Genomic DNA, 23,301 nt, shown 5'->3' with positions numbered 1-23,301 from the left:
CTGGGATTGTATCTGGTGCAGTCCCACCCCAATCATGACGAAGGCTGGTCTGGCCGAGAAGTAGTCTCGCATCCCTGCGACGTGGTTGGGCAGGTTGAGGGGAAGAGGGACACAACGGCAGGGCGCACCTGAGCCCGTCTCGCACTGAGCTGGTGTCACACTCGCCTGGCCCACTGTGGTGTCCTCCTGGGGTGGGGGTGGGGCTGCAGCTCCGTAGTGGGGTGGGTGGTCTGGCAGTGGGAGCGCACAGTTCATTTCTGTTACTTTATACTTCTTTGTTGTCACTGTCATGTGTCTGTTTTGCCTCTCTTTAGCAGGATAAGTCTCTAGAAACCACATGATTAGGCAAGTTAGGGTCATACATGGTTTTTAGGTGGGAAGTGGAGGTCAGGCTCGAGATGTAGTAGCGTACTTACTTTATTATAACAAGTTCAAGGAGCTGAGATACATGAATTCATGATTACGGAGAGCCAGGTTAACACATTAACCACGTAAATTGGAGATGGCAGCACTTATACATTTTCATTGACTTCTTTAATCATATCTTTTGACTTTTTTGTGGCATTTTCTTGTTTGTGGTTTCAGGCAGGATGAACACAAGTCCTGCTGCCACCAAGGCTGCCAAACTAAAAACAGCAGATGGACCCCACACTGCCGCTTCACCCTGAAATATGCACAGTACTATTGTAGGCACTATTCTGGACAGATAAATTATCATAATTTATTTATTTAATACTAGGCTATAAAAATTATAGCAGACTTTTAAATTGGGTGCTTGTAATATGTCCTCATATGCTGTACTTGCATATCACTCCGTCAGATCATACGTGTGACACACAGACTGTAACATACACAAACATAGCTGATACCATAATTCACTTTCATTATTCCTACAACAGACATAGAGGGCTCTCCCTCCGTGCAAAGGGATCATTGTCTGCAGCATGTGTTTGGAGTGTAATGCTGTATGGTAGTGAGATTTGGGCAGTAAAGGAAGAGGATATTCCTAGGCTCAAACATGCAGAAATGACAATGATTAGGTGGATGTGCAGTGCGCCCCTGACTGTGAGGCCTTGAGGGGCTAGGTTTACAATGGAAGAGTTGAGGGGTAGGATGGACTGGAATGTATTGCTGTTGTGATGAGGAGAGGTAGATTGAGATGGTTTGCGCATGTGGGGAGGATGGGGATGACAACTGGGTGCAGAATGTGAGAAGTGTTAATGATAGGGGTAAGGTTGAAAAAGGTAGACCAAAAAAGACTTGAGATGAGATCACTGAGTGTGTCCTCAGAGATAAGGGACTGAATAGGGAAGTTGCCAGAGTTCGAGCAGCAGGGAGAGCCATCATTAGGTGACCAAGGTTGACGCATGCTAACATGTAGGAGCCTTCAAAAATGAACAAACGGACGAGACACCCCTTTCTCATTTGTAATTTGCCAGCAGAGGGAAGGGTTAATTCTGGCAGTTACTGCCGCTCTTAAATAGAGGGTCCTTTCCTGCAGGGACTTCATATGAGCTATTCAAGTGAAAGGTATATATGATAACTCTAATTATTACACATGTACTGAAATGTGAAAGAGAAAGATGAATTTTGGAATCAGCTAGATACAGTACAGTATTAAGATAGAAAATAAGCCACGGAGCTAGGCCAAGGAATTACAGAGTGTTTGTGATGGTTGATCTGAAAGGAAGAAGTGGTACAAACCCTGAGAATGTACTGTAATTAGATAATAAGCCACAGAGCTATGCCAAGGAATTACAGAGTGTTTGTGATGGTTGATTTGAATGGAAGAAGTAGTGCAAACCCTGTGAATGTACTGTAATGAGTCATTTTGGTGTGCAAGGGAAAGCAGCAGTGAGCTCTAATTGAAGGACGTGCATCAGGAACGCTGTGAATAGGTAATACATAAACAAAAAGAGGTATATTATTATCCCTGGTACAGACACCATAATGAGCAGTGAAAGATGCTTGGATACTTATATGCTTGTAAACAGGAGGATGCTTAACCCATGGCATTCAACTTACCCCATATGAGTCAACTCCGGGGGCATGCAAGTTGCAACCTACCACATATGAGCAAGGTTTTTAACAAAACACGATGATGTTTCTCGTAGGAGCAGTGTAACACAGTTTTTATAGGATATTAGGCTTTCCACTGTCTCTCATCCCCACCCCAAGGTTGAGCCCAAAAACAAAGTAGAGTAACGGTAGCTACTATGAACAAAATTCATGCACTTCCTGATCTATCTACCATGGTGTTCAGCACCCAAGGAAGGCTCAAACCTGTCTTTAAAAAATAAAATGATAAAATTAAATGCAAGGCTGACAGTGGCTAAGGGGAGAAAGGGAAAGATGTACTACGGTAAATTATCGAAAGTAACACATCATGCTAGTTATTGTCAATTGGACTAACTATACCTCAATGAGGCTTTGACTGGAATGAGTCCCACGTGTATAATTGTTGGTTACTCACAAACTGGAAAATTTCTTACTGCAAGAACTCCGTAACTATGGTGAGCTGAGCAAAAATATTTAATGATGATGCTATTGCCAAGGCATTAATGTACACTGGAAGTCATTTTTGAATGGCCAATAAACTGGCCATATTGCTGCACCACAAAACATCTTTTGCAACCCTCCTGCCACATTCGTTGGGAGTGTGCCATTCACATGATAGCTGAGAACGGACAGTGTAGAGCCTGCCAGTATATTGTAAAAATATTGTACACCCATTAACGTGATTATACACTAGCTGTGAGCAATACCTAGCATATCACATAAGAGATACTGAGTTTGATGCCCCTGTTTCCCTGGTGTGATGTGATATTTGTTAGGGAGCTGACTGTTGATGTGTAAGTGGAATACTGGATGTCATTAATGACTTTTAATGTCTGTCCACAGTTGGATGAAAATAATTAAATAGATAAAGGATGAGGTGTAGTGATGGATGAGGTGACTACACTCCAGGCAAATTATCCTTTTTTTCAGGAAAGGCTATACTTTCTAGGGCTTAATCTTACCAATAGATCATTAATGTAGGGAGAGGAGGCACTGCCAATCCTACAGAAGGTGCTTGCCTCCCCTGTAGCCCGAGCTCTGAATTTGGTGGAGAAAAGTTCTGTTGTGTAAAACCAAATCAATTGGAAGGCCGCTGTGATGGCCATTTTGCTTGTCAGGGAAAGGAACACCTTTACCACAACAGGTGCTGAAAGTCAGAACAACATATGAATATGTATCCTCAGGTTTCGAACATTATCATATCCAGATGAGCCTGAGACCACAACAACAACAGCAGTAACAACAGTACAGTATCATCAGTTCTTTATATATATTTTTATTTTATTTTTTTTTTTTAATGCGAGGAAGAAGGAACCAAAGGCCATGAGCCCGCAGTAGCAGTTCCCTCCAAGAGAAAAACAAAATACAATAGAGAGCCAAATTCAAGATCCGATCATTTTATGTTCGTTAACTGGAAAGTAATGTTGCTGATAATTGTTACAGTTCTGATTTTAAACAGTATTCCATACAACCATGCCTGCCTGATAATTATTCTAATACTCAGACAGAGAATGTTCATGCTATACACAAAACAGGAAAATAAGGCAGGCAAGAAACAGAATACTAACTCTCTGATGCAAAAGTTGACAACGCCCTTTATTCTAACTAAAAGTTACTAGATGGGCTTAAATAATGTGCTAAATCTTCCCTTTCCATGGCCCACATATCAGAATCAAGAAGCCACGTGGACTGCCAAGAAACTGTAGGTGTCATTTGTTGATGACCTTCCAGTCTCCTTGTAGATGGTTGCATCTACATGTAAAACTTCACCATCTATAAGTTTGGTGAGATCTCCCTAAGTCTGCGGAAATCAGCAGCTCTGTTTGAGTAAGAATTGACCAAAGTAAGCAGACCTCCACTTTTCTATCTTGAAATGTATTCCCCAGTGAAGAGATATTACAGCAGTTTTAGTGGTATAGCTATAAATCCAAGATCAAACATTAGTGCATATGGATGCTGTCCCACAGTATCCAGGCTTCCTTTGCTTGTGTAATTTAACATATCCAACAGACAAATGATAATGACTATCAATTTTAGAGGTTAGGTTCCCATTTCTCCCAATCAAAGCCCATCCAACACATCACAACTTATGGATGCTGTATCTAGACAACCAAGCCATTTTTTGTTGAGCAAATTTACACAAACAGTATGTCTATGGTAAAGACAAATTGTATCTGTTACTAAGAATCTAGGTGCCCCTTCCCCCATGATGCATCACAGTTAGTGGCCACCATACATTGCAGGTCAGGCCACCTTTTATGCAACTTTGCATATACAGTAGACCTTTAGTAAAAGTGAAGCTTATCAGTTTTCAATGTTCTAGGTCCCTAGCGTCCCACCCCACCCTCTAATGTATCTAATGTGAATGCTGTATGTTGGTATCCTGGCCACATTTGGGCATACAGATTTACACAATCCCATGTTAAAGGTGAAGCCTAATAATATTCACACTTCTAGGTCTTCCCCTCCTCTTCCTGCGCCATTTTGGGGACATTGTATTTCAGTAGCTGAACCATCATTGTTGTGGTACTTTACACATAATAGACTTTTGGTCATACTTGCTGATCTGCAAAGTTATAGGTTCCTTCTACCCAACAACCCCTGGTGCATGACATTATGTTGATTCTGTTTCTCACTAACTGAGCTAGTTTTGATTGTGCAACTTTATTCATTCAATAGACCCATGGTAGAGGCCCAGCCTATTGATTTTCGAGTCTCTAAGTATTTCTCTTTCCTACCTGAGCTTGTAGACACAGAGCCAACATTACATTTTAAGCCACTATACTCCATTTACAATCTGTCCTCAGAAAATGCAACTGGCATATCTAAATGAAAAAGTAAAAAAAAAAACAAAAAGGAGGGGGCTGTGAAGAAAGTATCAGATGAAAGACAGCCCTTCTTAAAGTTATTCAACCATCCTGTGTATGTAATCACTAGTTCCATTCGTGAAAACTCATCCTAGCATGCCAAAGATTGTGGATACTGTAACTTAGAAAGTGGGCTATCCTTGTCTGTGCTACAGTACTTGTGCAACAGGCCTATGGTACAGAGCAAACTTCTTGATTGTCAAGATCCTAGATCCTTCACCAGTAGCACAGTGCAAACTTATTGTCAAGGTCCTAGATCTTTTGCCAGTGCCGTACTACAAAACAAACTTATAGATTGCAATGGTTCTCGATCATGACTTCTTTGCTTATAGTAAAGGGCAGCATACTGATTGTCAGGGCTCTAAGTCTTGTTTCCTCCCTCCCTCCAACTGCCAAATTCCAGCACAACACACTTCGTGCACACATTGTCTCAGGGACTAGATCACCTTGGCTATGCACACAGTATCCCTTGGTAAAGGTTTCATGGACCTATTGATTTGCAAGGTTCTAACACCATTCCCACAGGTGCATCACCATTTGTGGAAGCTCTACAGCCCACATGAGCTTGACTTTGACCTCCACTCAGCCCAGTTCCCACCAGCCCATGACACCTTCCAGGATAATCAGGAGACCTATTGACAGTATTATTGGGCTGACCTCTACAAAACACTCATGCAGATTCGTAACCAGGCAACCCATCCACTCTCTCTGCAGATACAGTAGACTCAAAGCTGACCTGTTGTCCTTTGACACCAACATGACAGTGCTTAACCTCCCCATTATTACCAGCAACAAAGACTTTTAAGGGAGGTAGGGGGTCGAACAATGGAGATTGAGCAGGACAGGCTGGATGGGAGTGTGTGGTGGAGTATACCTGTAAAGATGAGCATCATAGGTCCAGATCTGAGAGATGCGGGGTTGAAAATGGGTAAAATAAACAAGACTGGCTGGGATGGTGTTTAAATCACAGTTTTCTCCCGGACTGATGAGCAATTTATTACACACCTCCCTTTCATACCTGGCAGTTTGGATACTGTTGCACTGGTAAAAGTAAAAAGGGAATGAGATTGGTGGGAGAAGGTGTAGCAACACCCAAGAGGACCCTTCTTGGTGACTCTGGCTCAATTGGTTTGTTACTGCTTCGCGCTTGAAGGACCTCTATTACGAGGTCATGTTCCTGACTACCGCTGAGTTCGTGGGGTGGACGATCACAAGGTGATTCCCGTCTGCAGCAGTCAAATAACCAGACGTACACCGTACCACTGTCTACTAACACTATCATCTGTTTCACTGCCTGTACCTCGTGTCTCCTGTCCTAACCTACAACATACCACTGTCTGCTGTCACTATCTTCTGTTTCACTATCTGTGCCTTGTGTCTGTCGCACTGTCATAACATATACAATACCACTGTGATATAACTTTTCTCTGTTTCACCATACCACTGTCTGCTATCACTATCCTCTGTTTTCCTGCCTGTGCCTTGTAGCTGTCCCACCCTCATCCTAAGTCCTCTCATTATATTAACAGAGCACGTACCTACCTTCCTGGTGTAGTAGCAAAAGGGTGGCCAACAAGGCGATGGAGATGCCACAGAAGATATATAGGAAAGCTAATGTCTTTCTCCTGCCTTGGTTGGTGACGCACAGCCAGAGGAAGAGGTAGGCAGGGATCTCAAACAGTGCGCCAAGGAATGTGTAGATGTAAATGTTGGTGCTGCAATGTGACATGCAAGACATTACATGCACGGAGTAAAACTGTAGTACATTATGAAACTAAACCTCTCTCTCTCTCTCTCTCTCTCTCTCTCTCTCTCTCTCTCTCTCTCTCTCTCTCTCTCTCTCTCACTGTATGGTCCGTTTCCAATGCCCAATGACCATCTTACGCGCAGCAGATGGCCCCATGCACCTTCACATGTCAGTACCTGGGCACTAGTATTCATCATCGATATTAGGCACATGCAAGGACTGTATCATTCAGGAGTCGTGTAATTGTGCTGTATTAGTTAGTTTACTTTTGCGACATGTGTGATACGTACATACGAACGTACGAGGATCTTTTGGAATATGGAAAATTTTGTATCTTGAAAGAAATTCCAAATCCCCGAACTGTTTCCTGTCCCAGTCAGATATCGATATCGTCTTCTTCCAATTAACAGTTTAACACTACCACTTGTCCCTCCTATATCTATTTATCTATCTATGGCTGTCTATCTATCTATCTATCTATCTATATCTTATCTATCTACATATCTATATAAATGTGTGTGTGTGTGTGTGTGTGTGTTGTGCCTGGAAAACATCACTTGTAGTCTTATTTTGGTTTACTGAACTTTTGTAGGACATCTCCCTTGAAATGGATCGCCTATAGTATAAATTTAAAATAATTTCGTGTGGTAATATAACATTCTCTTTCTATCACGGATGGTCCAAACTGAGGTTCTCCTTTATATGTGCTTTCTTTTTCGTACAAACCTTTTCAGTTTTGTTTGAACTGTGGGGTAGGGCTGCAGTCACCCGGGGGAAGGAGGCCTTAGACGGCTCCTGAATGTAGTTCTGTTGCATGTTTAGTGAAACCATCATCTCAGGTTAGTTCCATGGATTCCAAGATTTGGTGGAGAATTGTAGCCTTCACTATGAAAAATACTGTCCTTAACTCACAGAAGCTTTTCCGTTCCACTCAGATCATCCCAGCATTCGATCAGACAGGAGCTTACTTACTACACGTTCTTAGTGCTGAATACTGGACTATGAAAAAAGTCGTTAAAAAGGAGGTCTAATTACCTTGGTCACTAGAAGTATGACGTAAACCTTTGTCCCGGTACATCCACAGAGGGCATTGTTGCCTGCGTGTTTTTGCAGTCGTCCTGAGTCAGTAGAAATTGCTTCCTATGTGGGAGTCAGAAGAAATCTAGTACAAATCCTGACCGAGTGGATAGATATGAAATAAGTAAAACATCTCTGGAGAAGAGATCTCCCTATGGTTGGGGCTACAGAGACGGATCCCGCTAAGGCACGAAAGTGCTAACCTAAAACACCTCTCCCAGGCGGATGAAAGAAGCCTCGTTTCCAGGGATAGCAGAGAGTATCAGACGGGCTTAGGTGGCCTAGAGGAGAGACAGGAGTTGTAACAGGCTAAACTAAGCGCCAACATTTGAAGATTACGAGGGAGCAGGTGCGTAGTGGTTGTTGATGTAAAAGAAAAATACATATTAGACTGTGTTTCCAATTAAATTCTTCTGGTTCATTACTGATGGCTCACTTTGGCAACGATTGCTTGTTTACTTTTCACTTGCTCCCATACTCGACCAAGTCAGTGGTCTCCTCTCCCGTTTCGCCGCATGGTGCCGTCAGACTTATGTCCTTCTCAAATATACGAGGCAAGACTGTGTGAGGACACCACCGAAAGAACGCCATGATATTGAGTATTATCATCTTCATTCGTTCGTGTTTTGGATTTGGCACCCACTGTAACACTGTAAACAGCAATTTTACCTTTGCAAACTGTTCGGCCGCCTGTTTTTCCCGCAGCAGGGGTGGTGGTGAAGGATACTACATAGCATTAAGCTGGATACTCCCTCACCCATCCATCTGCCCAATCTCGTGTAAATGTATCCTTGTATGTTGACCTTAGTTTTGGGCTGCATTTGTGGAAGCATGAAATATTTGTTTAGTCTGTCACATGCCTCTACGCTATTCGTGTTAGTTTCAAAAAGAAGATTTACCGACCATGACTTCTTGGCTGAATAGTTATTTTTCTGAAGTGGTGATTTCATACCCACCATCCTTCCATCCTGCGTGACTATACCCCAGGGTGCTTTGTTTGCTAATTGTCCTTTAGGCCCTCCATACGATGACAGGCAAATTCCACGAAAAAGTTTGTAGCTATCAGCCTAGAATTGAGGGATACTGACAGTTGTTGACTAGGCGCTAATCTGCCCACTTCATTCACTTCTCTGAATAGTTTTAGGTAAAGTTGGCCCCTGGAACCTTTTGAATCGTAACTTGAACTTTGAAATATAAGCTACCTGGCTAACTTGAATAGTAGTTCTGTATCCCGGTATATTTCACCGTACTAACAACATATTTAAAGACATACCGTAACTGTTGAACGTGGGGAAGAAGATAGATACAATACCTGATGTTATAGAAGATGGATGCAATACTTGATGTTATAGAAGATGGATACAATACCTGATGTTATAGAAGATGGATACAATACCTGATGTTATAGAAGATGGATACAATACCTGATGTTATAGAAGTTGGATACAATACCTGATGCTATAGAAGATGGATACAATACCTGATGTTATAGAAGATGGATACAATACCTGATGTTATAGAAGATGAATACAATACCTGATGTTATAGAAGATGGATACAATACCTGATGTTATAGAAGATGGATACAATACCTGATGTTATAGAAGATGAATACAATACCTGATGCCGTAGAAGATGGATACAATACCTGATGTTGTACGCGCTCAGGCTAACACCGTAGTAGATCATGGCGGTGGCAGCCCAAAGATAAAATACGACGATAGCCCTGACCCTAACTTCAGGCGTCAGTATCAGCATCAGCACCGTCCGCACCGCCCTCAGCACCACGCTCTTCGCACTTCGGGGCCTCGCATTCTCGTCCTCGCTCTCCACGTTGGTCTCCTGAAGGCAACCAAATTTACATGCAAATTACGCCGAGACCGTAAGGAAACAAAATAGCGGTGTTTGAATTATGAAATATGAGTTGGATATTGCGAGACATTACGTCATGGAAGGCAGTATTAATGTGCCCTTGGAGATTTCGTTACACTTCTTCCTCGGCGAGTTATTCTGCACATTATATCTCAATTTCTTCTTGCATGTTATTGATACGATCAATGTCGAAATAACGATGTGGAATATCCTTAATAATCCGCTAACAAAACCGAGCTACGAAGCCTACATCGTGACATATAATAACGGAATGGATTAACGTCTGAGCGAAGAGTTAGTCAGCGAAAGGCATATAAACACGATATATTTTAAGTGATATTGTAAACTTCGTAGCACCGTATACTCAGCGATCTACTGTACACCTTACATCTCAGTATCCTAATATCAATTATGCAAAGTATGTAGGTATGAAAACTAGGTATACTGCACAGAGGTGGCTGAATCGGTAGAGAGGCGGCCTGCGGTCCTAATGGACCCAGGATCGAATCCCGGCCGAGGCAGGGAACAGTTTAAGGATTTGAATATCCTAAAAGCAGACTTTCCTGATCTACCAGATGACCCGCCGACATGTCGTAAAAATACCCCTGCTAATACCAATACACCAGTCCTGTATGAGACAGCCCTAGCATGTATTCAATATGAATGGTGGGTGTTAGCGCCGAAGTGGTGACATGTGGAGGTGTAAGAGGACTACTGGGCCTTGGGATAGGTCACTGCCCCCGAGAAATAGGACCTGAAGCCTTTGCCCAGAGTCGGACACGTAAAAAAAAAAAAAAAAAAAAAAAATATGTAAAATAAATCGCTTTGGAAGAGGAGTTGCGAGTCTCCTGTGCGACTTAATATACGTCCTCTCCTACCCTCTCTCTCTGTCTCCTGCCCTCTCACTGATGTCCCCTACCCTCCCTCTGATGTCTCCTACCCTCTCTCTGATGTCTCCTACCCTCTCTCTGATATCTTCTACCCTCTCTCTGATGTCTCGTACTCTCTCTCTGAGGTCTCCTGCCCCCTCTGTCTTTGATGTCTCCTACCCTGCCTCTGACATCTTCTACCCTCTCTCTGATGTCTCCTACCTTTTCCCTGATGTCTCCTACCCTCTCTCGTTTGTCTCCTACCCTCTCTCTGACGTCTTTTACCCTCTGATGTTTCCTTCCCTCGTTCTCTGGTCCCCTACCCTCTCTCTGCTGTCTCCTACCCTCTCTCTCTCTCTCTCTCTGATGTCTCCTACCCTCTCTCTGATGTCTCCTACCCTTTCTCTGATGTCTCCTACCCTCTCTCTTTCTGATGTCTCCTACCCTCTCTCTTTCTGATGTCTCCTACCCTCTCTCTGATGTTCTCCATGGCTTTGACCAGCACATCATCGGGTGGAAGGGTCGTGCGGTTGACGGTGGCTGCCCTCTTCAACACCTCCAATGCCTTAACGTAGTTCCCGTGCTGAATTAACCATCGAGGTGACTCTGGCATTCCCCTGGACAGAAGCATAAATTTTACCACCACCATTGGCAACATTTACAGAATTCTACGCTTAAAATAATTACATATATCCACGCTTAAAATAATTACATATATCCACGCTTATAGAAATTACATATATCCATTCATAACATTTACATATATCCTAGCTTATAATAATTACATGTCAGCTGTCACTGAGAAATCTCTGATACGTCTTAATTACTTTTCGTTTAGCATAAATTTCAGACGAGCGGTTGTATCTAGAGACTGTACCGACCTACTGATTACGTGTTACCCATCTTGCAGATCTGAATAATGAATTGACCATTTGAAACGATTACGAACGTCACCGCTTCCCACACAACACACACAAGTAGGATTACTTTTCTGGCTATTGTCGGGGATTTTATGCAGCTGAAGGAAACAGCTGACAGGTAATGGGTGAAAGTAAAACAGTGGCTTACCAGAAAAAGATGAGTGTGTAGAACAGAGGCATTGTAATGGCCACCTGAAGCCACCGCCACGGCCGCACTAGGTAGCATATACAAGGGATCAACATGTAGCCCACAGTGTACGGGAGTAGGAACAGCGTACCCACCGTTGTACGCTGTGTGGGTGAACATACCTCCATTGCTAAACAGTAACCGAAACAAAACAAAAACAGAGAAGGATGTTAGAGCTTTCTCTTGTTCTTTAAACAAAATTAGAGCTTTCTGTTATTCTAAAAAAAAGGATAGAGCTTTGTTTTCTCTACAGTAGATTAATGGATATTGTCCTAAGCCTCTCATTACAAGTGTTCTCCAAAGTGCAACACAACATTGAAAGAGAGACAGGTCAGAGCTTGAATTCTTTATATTCCCCAATGCTCCAGGCTACATAGAAACCAGTTTTAGAGAGTCCTATGTAGCCAGACTCGTTAGAGGAAAATAGAGTTCAACTTCTTACCTGCGTCTCTCCCACCCAACATTTCCACCTCTCGTGTAGTGAATCATCTAGAGTTAAATATTACGTTGCCGTGCAGAGCGGGCTCACCGATGATAAGGCATCCGACGTAGAAGCCAATTTCGAGGAACTGGTACAAGATCTTGAGCCCAATGTACACCTCTACACTGGTGGCGGCGAGGATGAGGAAGCTGGCGACAATGGACAGCACTGAAGAGATAAGCACGCCCCTCCGCCGACCCACCCTGCAGACATGCATCATTATCTTTCGGTTGTAATTCTGACTGAACTTGGTGACGCATCAGTCGAAGTGAAATTAGTGATGTATGAGGCAACACAATCTATTTCAGTTTACTTCAAGTTTGGTTTGCTGTGAGGATTTATTTTATTTATTTATTTATCCATACCATTTCGATTAGAGGCTTGTGTTTGAGGAACAGAGACTTTTTTCGTATTCTGTCCCTGATGTTTGAAGCACGACAAGGCACAAAAAACAGAGAAAGAGAGAGAGAGGTGGTACAAGTGTGTGTGCATATCTTCTCTCCTCTCTTGACACCGTCCCTTACACACACACACACACACACACACACACACACACACACACACACACACACACACACACATTAATGAACTTCCGGACCTAATTGCCTCCACACCCCTCGCACCGCTCTTAAGTAAACACCATCTTTGACCACCTAACTGCATCACGACCTCTAATTAGGCGTTGTTTTCCTGCTTTACCAGACTGTCATCAATTAGGTGCTGTGGTTAATTTGTGCACGATCTGTTTTGGGGAAATTTACATCAGGGAAAGTAAGATTAATTCAGACTTACTGTGGATCCTTTTGTTTGGACATTGTATTCGAAGAGAGACAAAAATCTCGTCAGTGCAATTTCGCTGGAGTCAAACTGAGTCTACTTACGCCGCTGTAGGTCCATGTATCCGTTCAGGCCTAGGTAGGTTCATTTGGTCCCATTAGGTCTATTCACTCTCATTCTTATCCATTCCGGTCGGTTGCAGTCCCATCAGGCCAGGTCATGTCAGTTTAAGTGATTTTAGGTCCACAGTGAAGCTCCTATCGTTCATTTCAGCTTTTCTTGTTTTGTTGTTGCAGTCCTAATTGCTTCTACATACGTGGTGGTTCATATGCCTTGTATTCCAAAACGCAAATTAAAATCCTGCGTATGCACCTGCATGCTCTGAGTATGCGGCCGGAGCATGTGAACGGCTCAGGGAAGGTGGACGCCCTTGCCCTACATAGTCCTGGGTCACCGTTGGGCAAGGTGTGGTACCCGTTGGCCTGTCAAAAAGTTAGTAGATGGATGGTTGTCATCGCTTCGGAGGATACAACCATGGGAGTAATGTGGGGCCAAGGCCTTGGACAGCACTCCCAGTCGGGGAACTCAGCTACATTTACTATGTAGTCAAAGTCCGGGCTGAGACTACTACTGATGCATATCTTCTATACACAACTCATCCTCTTAGGGGCTATGCCTCCCTCCGTTTTCCCTCCACCTCATCATGTGGAAGGACCCTCTTCTGATCCTGGCGAGACTCTGCCACGAGAAGGCATCTGCGTGCCTACAGTCCATGGGTTTGCGCGGCCAGACAGAGAGGGGTAGAGCGACAACAACAACAGCTGTAGCATACTACTGTTTTATAACAGAACCAACAAATATTGTCAAATGATTAATGAACACCTGAAGTATATTGTTAGTTAATAATCAACTGCGGTTATAAGAACAATGAAAGTAGCACCTACGCGTCTAACACGTAGCCGTAGGTCACACTTCCAAGCAGCATCCCGACCTGTGTCACTGCCTGTGTGGTGGAATACAGAGGCCGCCGCTCACACGTCAGGTCCCACTGCCACCACCACGTCAGTACAGACCCACACCAAAGGAAGACGACACTTCCATTACACTCGTTAATAATAATGCTTTGTCTTTAATAATAACAGTTTATGTCATATAGTTTTACAAAAATTATGCCTATGCCCCTTTTGCTCTAACTTGGCCCAGATTTTCAACTTTTTACAGGTACTTTACGTAATTCAGTGGAAGGAAAAACAGTAGGCCTACTGCGTCTCTACATCTTTCCCCGACACATCTCCGTGATTAACATTACATTCGAGCATCAGTCTCTTATCACAACTCAGCATTCATAATAGACAGGTATTAATTTTAAGCCACGTTAGAGTAAAATGTGTATAGTACAATTTTGTGTGAACGTGTAACATTCTCCTGATGTGTGCTTGAAGGTAATACTCTGTGCTGAAGCCATAGCCATTAATCAGTCGCCCTTCCAACGAAAAAAAAAAAAATAAGGATAATAAGAAAGAGGTGATTTTTTATTTTTTTAAGTCCATTAGGTGTGTATGTATGAAAACCACAGACGTCATGGAGCTATTTCTCTTTCTTTTCTTTTCCTTTTTTTTTTTTTTTTTTTAGCGTCACAGCCTATGCTATACACTTTTGACTTTAGCTTTGTCCAACCCTGCCATCTCTCCATCTTAAATGCTGAGTTGTAGCAAGAGTTGAACATTGGATTATGATACCAGTCACGAAGAAGTGCAATGGAAAGGATGTAGAGTCTGTCTTTTTTCTGGTACTGTGCTACGTGAAATAAGCTACAAAAAGATGAAACTCAGGACCAAGTTAAGGTGAACGAGCTGTAGTGGATTTCAGTGAGCAGATATGCAGTTACATGAAATAAGATACAGAGGAACGAAAATCTAGGCCAAGTTAAGGAGAAAGAACTAAATGAATTCCTTGATAATTATGAAGCTACCTGAAATAAGATAAAAAAGGATGAAAATCAGGGCCGTGACGGTGTGAAAGAACTGTTGTAGATTTTTTAGCAGTTTTTAGCTGAAGTCACCTGAATAAGCTACAAAGGGACGAAAATAAGGAAGAACTGTAGTGGATTTCTCAAAAGTTGTGAAGTTACATGAAATAAGCTACAAAAGGACGAGCATTAGGAAGAACTGTAGTGGATTTCTCAGTATTATGAAGCAGAATTACCGAACGCAGACCTCCTCACCTCTGTCACCACACTAGACTCGTGCTGGGATGTGTTATAAATCCTGGAGAGGCAGGGAATTACCGCCTCGCCCTCCTTGTCGTTGATCCTGACCGCCGTTACATCCGCCATGGTTCTCTCGTATCCTAGAAACGCAGCGGCCGTGTAGTTGTAGTTATGCATCAAGCAGCTCTCTGGCTTGCCCGTGAGGTTGCTGGAAAAAAAAAAAAAAGTTTATTCCTGGTCACTGATTTATTTACTTATTTATTTACTTATTTATTCAGACATTTATTTAACTCCTTCAACCTCGTGACGTATTATCCTTCATTCTTTCACGTTCTTTCTTCCCCACCTTTATTTATTTATTATCTTTATTATTTTATTATTTATTCATCTTCATTCAAGTTAGGAAAGATCTCCTGTATTTAATGGATTAGTGAAACATATATCTAATCCCTCCAGGTCGAAAAATCCCTCCCTAGCTGAATAAAATCGTCAGGAGAGAGCAAGAATAATTATTTAAAAAATCGCCGTAAGAGTGATGGGATAACTTGTTGAAATTTACGATAAGGTGAACGGAGAGAGAGAGGGAGGGAGGGAGAGAAAGGGGGGGGTGGATGATATTCCGAGTGGAGTGACATGATGATGATACGATCTGGTTTTATGTACAGTTGCCACGAGAGAGAGAGAGAGAAGGGGATGAATCATATTCCGAGTAACGTGACGTAATAGGGGAATTATACGAGCTGGTTTTATGTCCAGTTGGCACGAGAGAGAGAGAGAGCGAGAGAGAGAGAGAGAGAGAGAACGATTTTTTTCCTCCTTGCCACTGACCTCACGGGTATGGCGAATGAGATGATCTGTTCTTGTGTCCAGTTGGCTTGGATGAGTTCGGACACCTTACACCAGTGATCGGGTGTGGCGCCAAAGAACTGATAGGACATACTGCTGTAGGGCACGACGAAGCTGCCTGAAGGAGGGGAGGGAGGAGGAAATATTAGAGGGATATCTAAGGACGAGGAAAACTCTTCGGAACACAGAAATCGGATATCACGCGAAGAAAATAACAGAGACACTTATTTATAACTTTCCCTCTCATTTCACCAGGAGGAGGAGGGGAGGTTAGGGGGATATTTTAAGAAGCTACTAAGACAACTATCCACCCCTATCTGTGTTTATAGCCCGACGCCTAAATTTCGTAAGGCGTGGCCACAGACAAATCGCCTCCATGTCGCTCTGTTCCTTGCCAACTCAGTGCCCTCCTCTCAACTTACATCCCCCCTTCTCTCCGCCATATACATATTGGTTTTCAGCTGCATTAACAAAACAAGAAGATAATATTGTTTTTTAATATTAACTCAGGCTGCTTTTCTTTACGTCAGCGTCCTGTATGAGTGATATACGATAAGGTTTACTGTTCAATAAATCAATCAATAAATAAATAGATAAGAACTTTCCACCATACACGGGGAATCACATTATCGGTTAGTATAGAGTGTAAAATGATAAAAAAGTCATTATAGTTATCATTATCTTGTTATTGCATTGGAATTGCTTGCATGACTCTATGAAGCAACTCCCCTCTGATTCGAAGCTGGAATGAGAGATGTGGAATATAAGAATAGTCATTTTTGGTTTTGGGATAAGGTGGTTTATAAAGCCTTCTCTCCTGGGACTTCTAGTTTGCTATAATTCTGGCCGTGTGTGTGTGTGTGTGTGTGTGTGTGTGTGTGTGTGTGTGTGTGTGTGTGTGTGTGTGTGTGTGTGTGTGTGCAGCCGAAACTGGAAAAAAGGATTTCGTTAAAACTTGGCTGGATGGTCACAGATGGGTCGCAGATGGGCCCGTTTCAGTTTCATATACCTACTACTACTATTACTACTACTACTACTACTACTACTACTACTGCCATATATCTCTCTCTCTCTCTCTATGTTACCTGATTGGGGCTAAATGCACCCTTAATCATACCCCTTCACTGATGATCCCTTCTCAGCTGACCATAATTGTCCGTAATTAGTAAAAATGAAAACAAAAAGAAAAGCACTTTCTGCAGCTGTGCTTTTGCTTACACACTCAGGTAAAAAGTTTGTGAATTGGTGTTTAAGTGTGAAGGAAGTGTGAAGTGTTGAGTCATCTGGATATGAGTGAGTGGGATTATGGGTGACAGATAAGAGATCGTTAATTTGAACTAGGAATAGGGTTGGAGCCAGAACTGATCCCTGTGGCACACCAGCATTTACCGAGTGGAAATTGGAACATACATACTCTACCTTTTCTCTGATCTTTCTGTTGCTGAGATATGAGGAAATCTGAGGAACAAAAGACGTTAGGCCACAGCAAGGGAGTTTGGATGGCAGGGAACGGTGCCACACTCTGTCAAAAGCTTTAGAAATATCAAGGGCTACTGCATGAGTTTCTCTGTGTCGGTCAGTTGACTGATGGATCAAAAGATTAAGTACATCAACCGTGGATCTTTTGGCAAAAACCATATTGTCTGATACAAGTTAAGTTCTTGGATTCAAGATGTTTAACAATGTGCTTATTAATAAAAATCTCAAATATGCAAATACTTTACCAAGAGAAGATGTGATAGCGATCGGTCTGTAATCAGAGGGGTCAGAGGAACTTCCTTTCTTCGGAATTGGGTGGATATTGGCTTCTTACCAAGATTAGGGAACGAAAAATCGCGTATGCATAGTCTGAATAATTTAGCTAGAGCAAATGCAAGTCCTGGGGAACACTTTTTCAAAACTTACAGAAGGAACACATAAGGATGATGCGAAGATTCCAGCGGCCGCGGGTCCCCACCACTGCCATCAGCTCCTCAAAAGTCTGGATCTCCCTCACGTTCCCGCCAGAGCTCCCCTTCATCAGACGCTCTCCTGAAGCATCTCCATTCTCGTCACTTCTCTCTCCTGAAGCCTCTCTCTCCACGTTACGTTTCCCTCCTGAAGCCTCTCTCCCTGTGTTACCCTCCTCAGCATCGTCTCCAGTGGTTGGTGTGAGCGATAACTTTCTCAGGAGAATCCCGTCCTCCATCCTCTTCCCCTCTGGCGGTAAAAAATATAATCTCTTTTAATTCCCCAACGAAATTATTAACTGTGACCCATTTATCACCCCACCCTTCTCTCCACTAGTTGCTCCCTCGTGTGTCTTGGGGACGGCTTTTTAGCAATGTCTAGGTTGTGTTATTTATCCATATGTTGCGTCCACTGCCACATCCACGCCCACATCAGCAGATTGAGCAGTCCATCTAAAACATAACATTATGGGGGTATCTAGTGTAGCGCTATTTATGGACCATCCTGCATTGTGGTGATCCCTAATGTCTAATAGAAAAGACTTTAAGTTCTGGGATTAATTAAAAGGGATTCCGCTCCTTTTGGGGGATGAAACCTCAGTGGATGTTATAATGGTTCCGTCATCTGAAGAGGCGAGTGTGAAATACGAGCACACACACACACACACACACACACACACACACACACACACACACACACACACACTATGAAGGACGACAAAGATGTATGTACATTGCGTGCATAGGGGAGAGTGGTAGAGAGAGTATTATTGAAAGAACAGAGTAGACGAGAAAAAGGAGAGAGACGTTCGCGCCAGACCACACTATAAATCCATCACCTCCTCTGAATTCACAGGTAGGTTCCCAATGACTGCCTGACGGATCCTGAACACCTGAACACCTCACGAACACCAAAGAGCCTCGGCAACTCTCACCAGCACTGGGAATACAAGACGCAAATGGGGCAACGAGAGTCAGAGTCAACCGATAAGTTTTCTCCGCAGTTAGCTCCCAGGTTTCTAAAAATATCCTTCCTTCCTCCCCACTCTCTAGGCCCTTTAGCTGATCAATCTCCCCAGCAAGACAGACCCATGGGCAAGGACTTCCAGAGACTTTTTTTTTTTTTTTAATGCAAGGAGGAAGGAACCAAAGGCTGGATGCTCGCAAGATATTTCCCTCCAAGGAAAAATAAAATCAAGTAACAGCAAAATCAATAATAATAATAATAATCTATCTATCTATCTATCTATCTATAGCCCGACGCCCTAATCCCGCAAAGGGTGGCCGCAGACAAAACGCCTCCAAGTCGCTCTGTCACCCACCATTTGACTACCCTCCCCCCAACTCACCCCCCCTCCCTCATATACCTCTCAACTCCATCCCTCCACCTCATCCTCGGTCTACCTCTCCCTCTCCCTCCCTCCACCTTACCTACATACACCCTCTTAGTCAGTCTTTCATTCTTCATTCTCTTCACATGTCCAAACCACCTCAGTGTATTTCTCCTAATCTTCTCAACCACATTCACATCCACCCCACAACGTTCCTTCACTTCTTCATTCGTCAACCTGTCCCTCCACGTCACTCCACATGCTCCTCTCAAGTAACTCATTTCCACTGCTCTCACTCTTGACTTGTTCCCCTCTTGCAAGGTCCATGCCTCGCTTCCATACGTCAGGGTAGGGATCACAATACTATCATGCAGTGACTTCTTAACTTCCATAGTCACCTCTCTATTTCTCATCACTGCTTTCAGTGTACCAACAACCTTCTTTCTCTGCTGTACCCTTTCACGCACTTCATCCCCCAAAGTTCCATCCTTACTCATCACACTACCCAAGTACTTGAATGCACTCACATTCTCCATATCCTCACCATCCAACCTCACTGCACACTCTGTGACTTCATTCCTCTCAAACAACATAACTTTACTTTTGTTTACATTAACTTTCAGATTCCTCCTTCTACACACTGTCCCAAATTCATTCACCAAACCTTGCAACTCCCATTCATCTTCACTCAACAGTACTGTATCATCAGCAAAAAGCAACACCGGAAGCTTCCAAATCTCACCCTCATTCATTACAGCCACCCCCACATCCACTGCCCTACCCTGCACCTCCTTTACAACCCCATCCATGTATATATTAAACAGCCATGGAGACATCACACAACCCTGTTTCAGTCCAACATTGAGATTAAAGAACTCACTCAGCTCATCATCCATTAGCACCGTAGCCCTAGCTCCCTCGTACATACTCTTCACAGCACTCAACAATTTCCCTTCCACTCCATATACTCTTAATACCTTCCACATACCTTGCCTATCTATTCTGTCATAAGCTTTCTCCAAGTCCATGAAGGCAGCATACACTTTCCTTCCCTTCTCTAGATACTTCTCCACTAAACATCTTAGAACAAATATCTGATCTACACACCCTTTTCCCTTCCTAAATCCCCCTTATTCTTCTCCAACTAGCTCCTCTGTCATATGCCTAACCCTATCAATGAGTATTCTACCATATATTTTACCAGTCACACTAAGTAGGCAAATACCCCTATGGTTACCACATACTTCTCTCTCCCCTTTTCCTTTGTATAAAGGAACAATTATACCTGATTTCCAGTCCTCTGGAACCCTTCCCTCTTCCCAAGCCAATCTACACAACTTCCATATCCACTCCACAATAATCTCACCCCCATACCTAAGCATTTCACCACACACTCCATCAACTCCTGGGGCCTTTCCCAACTTAATCTTCTTCATCGCTTCCACTACTTCCGCCCTACTGATCTCTTCCTCCCTCCTCTCATCTCTTCTTCTCCCAGCCATTCCCCAACCACTTATACTGCTCTCACTCTCTACATTCAACAAATCCTCAAAGTGCTCCTTCCATCTCCTCAGTTTCTCTCTCTTCTCCACCAACAAGCTATTATTCCTATCTTTCACTCTCCTACTATTTCCCCTTTCACACTGCCTTACTTTCTTTACCTCCTTCCAAAAGAATTTCTTACTCTCCCTCCATTTCACACTCAGATTCCTCCCAAACTCTTCATCCACTTTCTTCTTACTCTCCTTCACCAGTCTCTTAACCTCCCTTCTCCTGCTCACATATACCTCTCTCTTCTCTCTCTCATCTTCTTCCCTACCTCTACTCGCTAACCATTCACTATATGCCTTCTTCTTTTGTTCCACAGCTCGTTTCACCTCACCATTCCACCATGCTGTCCCTTGCACACCCTTGCATCTCCTCCTCACTCCACAAACCGCCTCACACGCTGCGTCTATCTCTTCCGTGAATATCTTACATGCGTCTTCCACCCCTTCCATCTGCTCTAGCTCATACCTTCCCAATCTTTCTTCCACTATGCTCTTATACTCTGTCATTTTCTCACTATCTTGCAATTTCTCCACTCTTCTCACAGGAGTTGCTTCCTCTTGTCTTCCCCTTCGTCTCCTCAACCACTTTCTTTGCAGCTCTACCTTGGCCATCACGCAGTGATGGTCGAGATTCCATTCCCCCACCCTCTCCACATTCTTGCATCTAACACTTGTCTTCTCATTCGCTCATCCACACACACGTAGTCTATCATTGCCTTTCGTTCAACAAGTTCACCATCCATCCTCCTCATTACTCTCCACTTATGCTGGTGGATCATCTTATGCCGAAAGTAGGTATTGGCTATTGCCAACCCCTTACAAGCACAGATGTAATAATAACAATAATAATAATAATAATGATGATGATGATGATAATAATAATAATAATAATAATAATAATAATAATAATAATAATAATGTTGATGATGAAGATGATGATGTTGTCCCCCCTAGTGGAGTTTCCCTCGTGAGTGGTGGCCATCGGGGGTCCCATCCTGCAGAAAACGCAGTCGGGGTGAGCGTCTACCACTATGTAAAATTTCGAGTTCCTGGGATTAAAACCATGACCGTACATAAAGACATTGGCCAGGACCCTCGGAGGCGTCCCCGTTTCCATGGAGGTCTCACTCTGCCCAAGACGTGGCCCCAGTAAAGATCTACCGTCGAGGAAAATGTCATATTCTAAGGTAAAAAAACTATGGCATAGGAGGCTCCACCCTACCTGATACCGAGCCGGGGGGAGGTCTATTACTGAGCAAAATTTTGTTTTCTTAACACCCCTCCTATAAGGTCTGGACCCCATTACCCAAGGGGAAAAAAAAAGAAAAGGGTGAGTGAGCGAGGGAGGGAGTGACTCGGTTAGGGATAAGCAGTATATTTGGACGCCCCTGTGGATGTGGCAAAAAGGGTATAGTCTCAGGGCCGTACTGTTATCGGATAAAAAGGTTCCAGGATACTTTTTACTCACCAACTCTTTCTGTACACAGCACGCTAATATGGTCTTCTATAGTACGCATGCAATCTGCGCTCTTCAGACTGCGATACGGTCCTGTCTGGCTCAAAACTACGCTTCTCAAACTCTAACCCGCGCTCTTGTCTAGCCACCTCAGCACAAGTGCTTCACTACCACCAACGCAAAAATTCAGTTCACTACCGCTCACGTAAGGGTTGCACCACCACCTCCACCACCAACACCACCACCACTATCATAAATGATGCCCTGCCAAGAAAAAGTTCTGTTTACCTTCACACTTTCTGCCAAATATTCCTATAAGTGCTTCTGGCCCCTTTACTGTTGCTTGCTTTTGTTGCACATCCAAGCAATAAATACCACATACCACAAAATTATAAGCCAAAATTCTCATGGGCTGCTTAGGTTCGCGCGTAGCACTTCTTCTTTGCCTGCTTATGTCAAAGTCAAAGTCAAAGTCAAATGTTTATTTAGCCATAGAGATTACAATAGTTGACCTAACACTTAGTCTACTAGCGGCTGAGCCTTTTGAGAGTCCGGGAACTCTCTTTAATGGCACCTTGTTTTTCTTGCACTTTTGGTAAACATCAGTTGTCTAGTAAGGCTAAAACTACGATTTGACTAAATCAGCTGTATGACTTTTAAGTAATAATGGTCATCCCCAAATGACAATAGTTTAAGATTTTAATAAAGGGTATATACAAGATAGCATTACAACAAAACGGAGGTAATTTTATATTAATACCAGTAATAATAGTAACAATAACAATAACTACCACAATAACAATAATAATAATAAATAATAATCATAATGAAAGTCAACTAATTTTAAAAATTAGTACTTTGATAGTAAGTAGGATTTATAATCAGATTTGAAAGATACATCCTCGCTTAGTTCCTGAATGGCCATTGGGATACCATTCCAAACTCTGGATCCCTGATAAGTGATATGTGACTGGGACTGGGTTGAAGCCATGAGCGGTATTTTTAGATTACAGTTATTTCGGAGATTATACCGATCATTCATATTAAAATCAAAGTAACTGTTAAATGACAGGTTGTGCAGAGACTTGTAAACAAACAAAGCAGT

The 23,301-nt window shown here is 43.0% G+C and overlaps 1 protein-coding gene across 3 annotated transcripts; it reads right to left on the bottom strand.

Moving 5' to 3' along the window:
- Positions 1–411: 411 nt before the first annotated feature.
- Positions 412–22,361, bottom strand: LOC145393445 (organic cation transporter protein-like). Of its 3 annotated transcripts, none has more exons than XM_080267542.1 (12): positions 22,209–22,361; positions 17,816–18,109; positions 15,893–16,028; positions 15,080–15,272; positions 13,800–13,903; positions 12,127–12,281; positions 11,559–11,727; positions 10,960–11,107; positions 9,398–9,591; positions 6,468–6,640; positions 3,021–3,205; positions 412–664 (listed from the first exon to the last, which is right to left on the bottom strand). In XM_080267542.1, the coding sequence occupies exons 1-12, from the start codon at positions 22,255–22,257 to the stop codon at positions 539–541; spliced, it is 1,926 nt and encodes a 641-aa protein (XP_080123668.1). In that variant the 5' UTR covers positions 22,258–22,361; the 3' UTR covers positions 412–538. The 3 variants fall into 3 exon arrangements, with proteins under 3 accessions (XP_080123668.1, XP_080123669.1, XP_080123670.1); XM_080267543.1 differs by having other exon boundaries at positions 528–664; positions 6,464–6,640; XM_080267544.1 differs by lacking the exon at positions 6,468–6,640 and having other exon boundaries at positions 528–664.
- Positions 22,362–23,301: the final 940 nt, after the last annotated feature.

Source organism: Coenobita brevimanus, chromosome 24 (genome assembly GCF_032717465.1).
Source record: "Coenobita brevimanus isolate Jiangsu-jjx chromosome 24, ASM3271746v2, whole genome shotgun sequence".
NCBI classification, from domain to species: Eukaryota; Metazoa; Arthropoda; class Malacostraca; order Decapoda; family Coenobitidae; genus Coenobita; species Coenobita brevimanus.
This window is presented reverse-complemented; position numbering and strand designations above follow the sequence as displayed.

What these genes read in the sequence shown, in the direction of transcription:
- LOC145393445 (XM_080267542.1), bottom strand. Translation starts at nt 22,257, where the DNA reads ATGCGTACTATAGAAGACCATATTAGCGTGCTGTGTACAGAAAGAGTT. An exon ending in TGGAGAACATCAGAGAGAGG is followed by an intron (nt 9,592 to 10,959) that starts GTAGGAGACATC and finishes GGTTGCCTTCAG; the next exon opens with GAGACCAACGTGGAGAGCGA. An exon ending in CCTACATTAATGATCTATTG is followed by an intron (nt 665 to 3,020) that starts GTAAGATTAAGC and finishes TGCATATTTCAG; the next exon opens with GGTGAAGCGGCAGTGTGGGG.